The sequence below is a fragment of the Clarias gariepinus genome, chromosome 16 (genome assembly GCF_024256425.1).
Source record: "Clarias gariepinus isolate MV-2021 ecotype Netherlands chromosome 16, CGAR_prim_01v2, whole genome shotgun sequence".
NCBI lineage: Eukaryota > Metazoa > Chordata > Actinopteri > Siluriformes > Clariidae > Clarias > Clarias gariepinus.
Genome location: NC_071115.1, coordinates 12297287 through 12308527, shown reverse-complemented (window position 1 = coordinate 12308527; position 11241 = coordinate 12297287). Strand labels below are relative to the sequence as shown.

Sequence of the window (11241 nt, the reverse complement as noted above, 5' to 3'; positions counted from 1 at the left end):
TAATGGTTAGCACTGTGGCCTCGCACCTCCAGGGTTGTTCGATTCCTGCCTTGGGTCTATGTGCATGGAGTTTGCCTCTTCTTCCCCCTTCGGTGGGTTTCCTCCCTCAGTGCAAAACCATATAAATTATATTACTTGGTGTTCCCAAATTGCCTGTAGTGTGGGTGTGTGCCCTGTAATAAATTGGCATCCTGTCCAGGGTGCACCCCACCTTGTATCCCATGTCTTCTGGGATAGGCTCCAGCACAGGATTAGCAATATAGATGATGAATGAACAACCACATTTGGTTTTGATGTTGAGATCAAGAATCCCAAACATTTAGCCATAAATCATTCCCTAGCCAATCCTCTAATACAGGTGTGTCCAATTTTATTTAGAAAGGGCTGCTATGAGTGCAGGGTTTCATTCCAACCAAACAAAACACCTGGTTAATTACTAATTTTGGTTTTCCACTAATAGAATCAAATAGATATCATCTAGATAGAATAACGTGTGGTATTTAGTTGGCTGGCATGAAAGCCTGCACCCACACTGGATAGGATTGTACATCCCTGCTCTAGCACACAGTATTTAAAAAAACACAGCAACGTGCTACACCATATTGGTGGTGACATGTGGATGAATTGGGTAACTGAAGGCTGACGAATACACATCAATTAGATTTCCTGCTAGCAGCTGAGAGCTGGGTATGTGATTACACTGGCTACCGCACGAGTCATTTTATACACGCGTCTGTGTAGCCCCACCCCCTGGCCCTGTAAACCCCGCCCACTTTCCTGATGACACACGCCAACGCGGCTGTCCAATTTCCGCCGAGCGAGAGCTTCTTGTTGGATGTGAGGTTCTGTGCGGCTTCGGCATGGTACTCATCAAAGAATAGTGAGTAACTCCGCTTTACCATTTTACACAAATATAACAGCTGTGTCTTTAATAGCAACCAGGCACTGTTGTCGGTTTTATTCCGAGCCTTTGGTTATGTAACAATGAATGCGAGTCAGTGATTCTTTAGGGGGAGTTGGGGAGAAGGGGGGCTGCTTATTTGTCCTGCGCTAGCATTAGCATTAGGGTAAGAAAATGTAGCCTGATGGCTAAACCTGGCTAATGCTTCAATAGCGAATTTAATTATTTTACAGATAATCATGTCAGAGCGGTTTTAACAAAACCGTAACGACACGATATCCGGTTTATAAAAAATCGTTTTATTTTTACACCGCGCTCATGTAACGGAAGTAACGGAAATAAATAACGTAACCTAGCCTTTCCAGCTAACGGGGCGGAAAGCGGCTTCACACCCGGTTACTAGAGCGAGGCGTTCATATTTCTCCTGTACCCATATTCCGGGAAATAACGCGTCTTGCACTAGGATTGGCTAATAGTTTATACCCGCAGTCAGTCACCTCATGGAATCATTTTTTATGTTTCGGATTGGCTGCGGGGATAAAATATTAGCCAATTATCATGCAGAAGGCGGGACTAACATGAATGCGGGTAGGAAAGAAAAAGAAAAAACACTGGTCAGTGTATTAGCTCGCCAAGGTTTTTACAATCTGTTTTTGTTTTGTTTTTCAGTCAAGTGGTGTTGCCATGCTCGGTAGAAGAGGTAAGTTAAAGTCCAGAATCATATCACTCATCATTAATTTAGATCTCGAGATCAGCTCATTATAACAGCTGGTGGAATTGATAACTGCATGATTTCTTCTTAATGCTGGAGTTCATGTCATGTGTAGCACATCTGACTTGTGTTGGTGTAAATGCATCGTTTGAATAACAGCTTAATGAGTGTGTTAGGGTTAAAATCACTCTGATTCAGGACAGCGTGTTAGGAGTGTGAAATCGTGGCCTTTTGGCCCCTGAGAAGCCAAGCCACTCGTACAGTATCTGCAGTCTTCTGTTTAAAGCACTTGTGGCGGTTCTTTGCTGTTAGTTGTTTGTGTCTTCTCCTCCAGTACCAGGTTGGCCAGCTGTACTCGGTTGCAGAGGCCAGTAAGAACAACACAGGAGGGGGCGAAGGGATCGAAGTGCTCCGAAATGAACCGTACGAGAAAGAAGGGGAGAAGGGCCAGTATACCCACAAAATCTATCACATACACAGGTATGTATATGTCTTGTTGATTTAGAAAATAATTTGGTCCTAATAGTCATAGACTATAATAGGCATAGTCTCAATATGTACTTAGGGAAATAATTTCTCAAGTAGGTTCGAACATGTTGTCCATACAAGAGCATGCATAAGAGTAAAAAAAATATCTGCACTTTGTTATATGAAAACTTCTGTAGGCTGCACTGTCTTATCAGAGCTTTTCGTTCAAAGCTACTGTTCCCTCAGTCGCTACTATGCTGGTGTAAAAGTGTTACATCAGTTAATTTGTAACTGTGATGTAAGCAAAATGGACACCCAGCTTGTGATTTGCGTGAAAGAAGGTGGGGGGAGGGGGGTAGTTTGAGGGTCTAAGGGTCTACCTGGTGCTGACACAACGTATAGAAGAGCCAAGCAAAAGAATTTGTATGCCTGCAAACAAACTTCAGACTGATGATAAAGGTAAAAATTTCTTTTGGATAATTGTTACTGGTGAAGAGACATGGATACATCACTACGAGTCTAAGAGTAAACGTCAGAGTATGAAAACGAAACAACCTTAAGTGACGAACAAGAAAAAGTACCAAAAAAAAAAAAGAGAACGATCAGATGGAAAATTAATGCTTACAGATTTTTAGGATTTTTTTTAGGATTGTACAGCCAGTCTTTGGACTGTGGGAGGAAACCAGAATACTCAGAGAAAAGCACAGGGAGAACACTCAACCTCCAAGCACATAGACCAGAGGCAGGAATTGAAAACTCTACCGAGGAGATGCCAGTATTCGAACATTATCAGGAAAAAGTTTTAACAGTAAACAGTGCCTGCTTGTTACAGTGAGATGCTTGTTAAAGAGCTGATGATCAGTCTGATCTTGCTTTCACCTGTTTGGTTTCCTGAAAACAGCATTATGAAGACGAGGACTCTAATGAACAAGTGAAGACAGTGGTGCATTCATGTTGTGGTTCAGCCTAAAACATTTTATTGAGGAAATATGAAAGCTTGTTGACAAAGTGTATTGAAAAGATAGAGACTATGTAAAAAAATAAATAAAAATCTTTTCCAAACGTTAATTAAAATAAATACTACAGCCAGAAAACTGATAATTTTCACTCATACTTGTATTCAATTTATATTGGTAATCGACTGCCCTAATACACTTTTTCACTTAACTACATAAAAGACTGCTTAAGCAAGCAGCAGTGCATGACATCCTCGTAGCTACTGTATGTATACGCTGAAGATTTTTAATCTTCGTAATAAGTATTGCTAACGTTAGCAAAGTTACTTAACCGATTGACCTGCCCTCTGTGTCACAACAAAGTTATTTTTTTTTCTCTGCTTGTGTTGAAACACCCTGAGGTTGTTTACATGACTAGATGTGCAGGGCCTTTAGAAGCTCTTTAAATATATTCCAGCACCTTCCAAAATAGAGGAAGTGCTTGTACATGTGCAAAACGTATACATCAGGAAGGCAGGAAACGTTTTCTCCTAGTTTAATTGGAAGGATAAGTTTGGGGAATATAAAAAGGGTGATGGTCAGATTTTTTTTATCTGCTGTGTTGAAGTATTGCTTATTGTCTTCAGAAGTAATTTATCACACTTTTTCACCTCCAGTTACATTTGTTTTCACATCTAATAACTAAACTCCAAAGTTTGTGTGAAGAAATCTCACCCCTGAAACGCTGAGATGTTTGCTACGGTGTAAGTTATTAGCCTGTTAAACTGGTTAAAGGAGTCCAATACAAACATGAATAACTGGGTTTGTGGGGGATATATTTCTTTCTTTTTTTTTTTAACATTTAAGATTCCTGGCTTCAATAGTTTGCACCTCCCTTTCTTAATGTGATTAATGTGTTTTGGATGCGCACTGTTTGTCTCCACACATACTCGGAATAGCCTTTGGATCACCTCAGTTGTAATTCTCCCCTGCAAAAGTCTTTTCTACATCTTTTTTTTTATTTTTATTTATTTTTTTAACTCTGCCAGGTTGCTTGGCCACTCTTTGTGCATTTCTTTACTTCTTCACATTTTTGTTTATGATTGGACAGAAATTATACACTGTCTTTATCAAATCAGACCAGCAAGTTGATAGTCATGACAACACTTTGTTTTATTATTAAGTTATGTTTCAGATTGTGCACAGACAATTCATCACTTTGACATACAGTGGTAAACACTTTGTCTTTGTTTTACAGCAAGGTGCCCAGCTTCATTCAGATGGTTGCCCCAGAGGGTGCGCTGGTGTTTCACGAGAAAGCCTGGAACGCCTATCCTTACTGCCGCACTAGTGGGTATCTTAAAAACAATGTGTCTTGTTTAAAGTTAGAGGTGACTGTAGTACATGTGGTAGATCTGTACATGCGTGTATTTACAAGAACTGTGCGCTATTTGAGGACCTATATTTAATACTGTAGAATTAAACCACATGTACATTTGTTTGTTTAGTTGTAAAAGGCACATGTAAATAAATCTTTAGTGTTTATATAGTATTTTACATTATCGTTTAGATTTTACTTGCCTCTAAAGATTTAAACCTAAAGATTTATTTGTAAAGTTCAGATCAGATTGTCTCTATACCAGAGTCTTGGGTGCATCAGTGTAAGAAGGGAAGTGCATAAAGCGATTCACTCATTATGCATAGTGGTCACTGTACAAGCCTCTAGAAGCAGGGTTATGATCTGGGTTTGCTTCAGTTGGTCAGGTCTAGTCAGCTTAGGACCTGAATGTACTGTATGTCCCAGTTATCACATCTATGGAAGGCTTCTTTCCTGATAGCACTGGCATATTCCAGGTCCCAACCTGTGAAATTGTGAGTTCTGGGACTTGCTTTCTTAAAGGAAAAAAAACGATATACTTGTATATACACCTGTAATGCTCTTGAAATGCAGGTGATGCCACTTATCACAAGCTGTTAAACAGCTTCTACATGCAGTATACATTAAACCATGAGCTGTGTTAATTCTCATTGCTCAATTTAAATGTATTTAAATATGTATTGATATAGTAAGTAGAGTTTGGTATAATTTGAATCATTAATCACAATTCCCTTTTTCATTCCTTTCTTCCATGCTGGAATATAACTCCCACAGTTGTTACAGTGAGTTTTTTTTTTTGTCACTTTTTATAATTTTTATATTAAAATATGTTTATTAATTTGTATAAAGAAACCACAATTTTAGCAAGCTGTATAGGAAAATGAATTATGAAATATCATGTCTATTGTTTGAGATGCATCATGTGTCTCTTTTTCCAGAATGAGTACATGAAAGATGACTTTTTCATTAAGATAGAGACCTGGCACAAACCTGACTTGGGAACAACTGACAACGTAAGTCAATGAGATTCTGTAAATGTGTTGTACTGACTAAAGGTAGTGTTTTCTGTTTGGTTTAAAAAAAGTTTAGAGAAAAAAATTCCCCTCTGTTCTCTCTCTAGCCTCATGGCCTTCCCCCTGAAGAGTGGGAGGAGACTGAAGTAGTTCCGATTGATATCGGTGATCGTTCTCAGGTGGACGATGCGGTAAGTCAGACAGGAATTTTAAGTTATCAGTTAGTGCAGCAGGGTGCAAATCTGTAATCCCATAGGGACCTTTAAATGAGTTTCTTATGCTGAATTTGTTACTAATGGTGGCAAATGGGATTTATGGGTAAAGCCAGAAATGGACCAGACTATTGATAAGACAATAATCACCAGCTTATCATGATTTGTAATTCAAGTTAGACAGCAAAGTAATGTCAACAAAACTATTTTTAAATTAGATCATTTTTATTGCACAGCAGTCTTGGGGATTATTGCAGTGACCCTGTCAAAGGGTTTATTTTCCCCTTAACATTATAGTATTATTAACAAAAGTAGGCCATCTTATGATTTATTATTCACATTCAATTAAAAAACATTGACAACAGTTTAATAAATAATTAATAATTTATTTACATACATAATGCCGAATAGTACAGAAATTAATTACCCACACAATTGTTGCTAAGATTTATTGTAATTTTTTATTTTTTTTACTTAATATACATAAAATTCATCATAGAGTTTGGCTGAATCTGTTTTTTTTAGTTGTATTTTAACTTTCACAAATGGTTTGCATTTTCACAATTCTTAATGCCATCTAACATTTTTTTTTTATTTTAAATGGCATTCCAAACATAATTTAAGACAAATCTTTCAGTCATATTGCATATATTCAAATTTACATTACCACTAGTGCTGCACAATTAATGCAGAAAATTCTAAATTTCGATATGGACCTGTGCAAATATTTCATCACCAAATACTGCAATTTATTACAGGTAATATACATACAGACGGGAAATTATGAGTTTTTTAAAATTACATTTTGGGTGCTAAATTAATATGGGCAACCATCATCTGAGATCTAATTAGACCATTTGTTCAATGATTTAAAATGCAAATAATACATTTAATAGTTAAATATCACAGTTTATATAGTAATATTTGTAAAATAAATCACTATCAAATCATGCAGCCCTAATTACTGGGAATTTTAATAAAAAAAAAAACCAAACAAACGTGTACTCAAAACGTATTTATACACTTGGGTCACTTGCCAACTTTAGTGCTGGCCAACTGGCTCGCTCTGACTGGTGCCAAGTGGTTTGTCCTCTCCACTCGACAGCTTCTCACACGTTGTAATGTAAGACAAGCCATAACACTGTTAAGTAGTACTTTACAAACTGACAAATCCGGGATTTAATCACAGGTCAGCACTGCACATCCTCTGGAGAATTACTTCTGGTTTGACAGGTTTACATTATTTCACTTAACCAGAATAAAGTTCTGGATTTGGTTTAGTAACTATAGAATTTAAGTATTGGAATGCCTGGTTTAACTGGTTAAAACATTAGTATTCAAACCCTGCAATCATTTTCTCAAAAATGATTACTTTAGATCCAAAGACTTTAGGAAGGAAATATGACAAGAAAAGAATTGTGACAGGCTTTTGGTGTGTATATATATATTTGTTTATCTGTATTACATATCAATTCTTTTATTTGCTCCTTGAGTATCATATTAATATGCTTTTCCCCTTTTCTATTCATCAACTCACTATCCATCCATCAAGTCTTAGGAATGTCTGAATAACCAATTTAAACAGAAGGCCTATCCGTTAACTTTACAGTTCTGTTCTGGACATATTGCTGATTTAAAAAAAAAAAAAAAAAAAACTCTTCCACCCTCTCTGATGCAACAAACTAAAAATCATACAAGCTTCAGAAATTCTGTAAAAATTTAAGGAGCTGAAATAAATTTGTCTTTTAGGACTACAAGGCAGAGGAGGATCCTGCTATTTTTCACTCTGAGAAGACAGGCAGGGGGCCACTGGGACCAGGATGGAAGGTATGCACACACTTGTACACACATCTCTTTATAAATGCACACGCATTTTCCAAATGTTTGAAATAACCTCTGTTTTTCTTTGGTTCTGCTTCAGGAAGAGCTTCATAACAGTAACTGTCCCTATATGACTGCGTATAAGTTGGTGACTGTACATTTTCGCTGGTGGGGTCTGCAGGGCCGTGTGGAGAACTTCATTCACAAGGTAATAAACTTTTCCTTTTACCTTTTAGCCCAGGACCTTTGGTTTCTGAATAGTCGTTTTGTTGCTATATTTCACCTCCTCACGCTCAGTGTGAGTTATCTATGTGTGTGTACTGTAGACCTATATAAGAGTAAGAGAAGCACAACATGACACATTTTCACACTTATTTTGTTTTGTCATGTTCTCTGTTTTTGAGCAGCAAGAGAAGAGGCTCTTTACCAATTTTCACCGGCAGCTGTTCTGCTGGCTGGACCGCTGGGTGGACTTGACCATGGACGACATCCGCAGGATGGAGGAGGAGACGCAGCGGGAACTGGACCAGGTAAAAACGTTATACAGTGTCCCTTACATTCTAGCACAAGTGGAGGAAATGCCATATACATATGAGCTTTGGAAGGTTGGAATCACAAGAACGATTTGATATCCGTCAGGGGCGTCCCTTTCCCCAGTTTCCTGAGAACAATGTGTTTACAGATAACAAGCATGAACATGCCAGTGTGTTTACAAATTCTGCTTTGACATCTGGTGGTTTACTGTGGTCATAGTTTTGATGAAAATCGGCACTGACTGTCTAAGGCTTTGGTGATTTGTTGCTGATGTTTGTCAGCTCGTTGTTGTACTCACTTTCTCACTCATTCGCTACACCGCTGTACAGCGTCATAAGAGGCCTGGAGCCTATCCCAGGTGACTAGGCGGGGTACACCTTGGATGGGGTGCCAATCCATTGCAAGGCACAGACACACACACTACAGGAATGCCAACTAGTCTACTCTGCATGTTTTTGTACTGTGGGAGGAAATCAGAGTAACAGGATGAAACACACCAAGCATGGGGAGAACATAAAATTCAAACACAAAGACCTGAGGCAAGAATTTATCTTTAGTGCAGCCCACCGTGAGCCTCAGCCCACACACTTGGAGTGTATACAAGTCTAAAATGTATTAAAATCTACTTGGTTATAGCACTAAATCTATCATAGACCTAAAATACCAATGACAGATCGGCAACATGCACCGCTTGCAATGATTTTAACAAATATAAACATGGCTCAAATTCTTTGTATTTGTATTCATCTTTACAGATGCGTAACCAAGGATCGGTGAGAGGAATGAAAGCAGGAGATGACTAAAGTGGGAATGAGCGAGGAATGGAAAGAAACCCAGGGCTACTTTTAATTTTACCTCCTTCAGTCCTCACATGGCCGTTCACAATGTGCCACTTCACCAAGCCCTTTTGAACAGGAAACTGTCATCTTTTACCCAGGAAGTGTCCGTTACCTTGTGCGAGAGCGTGAGTGCGTGCATGCGCGCGTGCGTGCACGTGTGTGTAAAATGTGCGTGTGCATTTGTGCCGGTGCAGTTTGCCTTACATGACCTCATCATTTGCTGCCAAATTCTTTTGGATTTTACTTCAAATGTGTTAAATAATGTCAGCATTTCTTTTTATAATTAAATATTATAACTGTTCTACGGTTTCTGGCTTATTTTGCAACCATCAGCTTTGTACTAAGCGTGCCGGTGGGGCCTACAAGTTTTACAAAGACGGTTTGGGGGTGCATTTCACTGAACTTGTATCGCAACCATGAATAAACAACTAAGTAATTTACTTATTACAATTAAATTTGAGTTTGTTTGTGAAATTGTCAGTGGAAAGTTAATGTACACTACAAGAAAAGGGCATGTGTAATAAATCAATACACAAGTCATTGAAACAAAATGTATGCATAATGCTTGTTTTCCTCATATGAAACTCAAAGCACGATGGACAAAGCTTCTGTTAGTTTTTTCTTTTGTTTTTTTTCCCCCTGTCTTTTTGTTGGATTCCTCTCTGCACTGACGGCTTGATTCAGTTTGAGTGTCCTCGTTGCTGGGTGAGAGGAGCTGTTTGTAGATGAGACTCTTTTTAAACTCAAGAAGCTTTCCCACTTTTGACTGACATGTGGCATGCCAAGCCTCACCACTTGGCTGAGGCAATTCACATCTTTTCAAGCTGAGTCTGATTTACAATACTGTAACAAAATAAAAACCAACATCATTGACTTCATTCACCTTGTGTCTGTCTTTCTGCTCGTCTCCAGTCTTGTTTTGAATATATATATATATATATATATTTTTTTTTTTTTTTTTTTTTAAGTGACAAATTGAGAGAAATAAACTGGCTGTTATAATATGGAATAGGATTTGTTGGCATGGTTTGGAGTGACTCTTCCCCTAAGATGGATTGGCCGCAGCAAATCAATCTAATGTTACACTGACTTCTTTTTTTCAATAATGAAACATTTTTTTAACTGGTGGAAGAGCTTTCTTTAAGATTAACTTATGTAGATCATACTCTGTGGCTTTAGTGACCAGATCAATTTGACAACCTATATGGCATTGTAGAGAGAGATTTTCCATCACCATCAGCAAATGTGTCCCCTTTAAGTTGTCACTTATTTGGCAACAGTAAAAATAATAAAAAAGCTCAAGAGCTACAATTAATGTTCATATCAAACATTAAAATGGGGAAACTACGCTGCTTTTGTGATTGATTGTGCAATGGTTGTTGGTGTCACTCAACAAGGGGGAGGGACAATTCAGTAGGTAGACATGAATAGAATCCAGAGAGATTTGGATCCAAATATCTTCTACAGAGAACCCTCTATAGATTTCTTTTCCTGCACCATTCTAAGTAAATTTAAATCATGTGACGGTTGTGTGTGAAATTCCCATGAGATCAACAGTTTCAGAATTACTTCAAGTCATAGAAATCTTTTTTTTATTTTATTTTGTTGTTTGATGTGAACTAAAGCTCTTGACCTGTAATTGCATATTTTTTTTCTGGTTTGGACATGTTCAAAAGGACAGACTGTGAATATATTGGTAGCAGGATGCTGAGGTTGGAACTGCCAGGAAGGAAGTCTAGAGGAAGACCAAAGAGGAGATTTATGGATGCAGTGAGAGAGGACATGAATTAAGTTGGTGTGATCGAAGAGGATGCAGAGGATAGGGTTAGATGGAGGCAGATAATTCGCTGTGGAACAGCCGAGAGACAAAAAATAAGATTATTTTCTGAATAATTCTGCTGCCACATGATTGGGTGATTAAATAACTGCATAACAGCAGGTGTAAATGTTTTCCTGTTATATATGAATATATGAGAAGCGTTCAAGTCAAACCAAGACTTTTAATTGAGAATAACAGAACACAGCTATGAGGATGAAAATTACTTTTATTTTTCTATATAATCCCCTGCTACACTAATGCACTTATCCCAGAGTTGCACTACTGGTTGGATACAGGTTTTCCCCTTGCTGAACTATCACGGGAAACCCTGCAGTACAGCCTTCTTTAAAACATTTGCACTGTTCATTACTGTACTTGTGCTTAAAGTCTACTATAAATATCAATCGTCTTCATTCATGAAAAAAGTATTCTATTAATTATAATACTATCAGTCCAAGTTTGACTTGAACACCCCTTATATACTGTATATGAAATGTGAGCCTGGAGTTTGTATTTTAATTCACTCTAAAAAATGATTCTGTGGCCTTGTAAATTTCACAGTTATAAAAAAGTTATGTTACCTTAATAAAATCTCTAAAAGTCACATAC

The 11241-nt window shown here is 37.8% G+C and overlaps 1 protein-coding gene across 1 annotated transcript; it reads left to right on the top strand.

Moving 5' to 3' along the window:
• The first annotated feature begins 768 nt into the window (after positions 1-768).
• Positions 769-9691, top strand: pitpnbl (phosphatidylinositol transfer protein, beta, like). The gene is made up of 11 exons (XM_053515176.1): positions 769-880; positions 1571-1601; positions 1948-2093; positions 4275-4366; positions 5169-5176; positions 5333-5407; positions 5515-5598; positions 7369-7446; positions 7541-7648; positions 7848-7970; positions 8730-9691. Exons 1-11 carry the CDS (start codon positions 861-863, stop codon positions 8775-8777), a joined length of 813 nt encoding a protein of 270 aa, XP_053371151.1. The 5' UTR covers positions 769-860; the 3' UTR covers positions 8778-9691.
• Positions 9692-11241: the final 1550 nt, after the last annotated feature.

Bases quoted from the DNA above. Each gene is read 5' to 3' on its own strand.
- pitpnbl (XM_053515176.1), top strand. From the start codon at position 861: ATGGTACTCATCAAAGAATA. The intron at 1,602-1,947 runs GTAAGTTAAAGT...CTTCTCCTCCAG, and splicing joins TGCCATGCTCGGTAGAAGAG to TACCAGGTTGGCCAGCTGTA. The intron at 7,971-8,729 runs GTAAAAACGTTA...TCATCTTTACAG, and splicing joins CGCAGCGGGAACTGGACCAG to ATGCGTAACCAAGGATCGGT.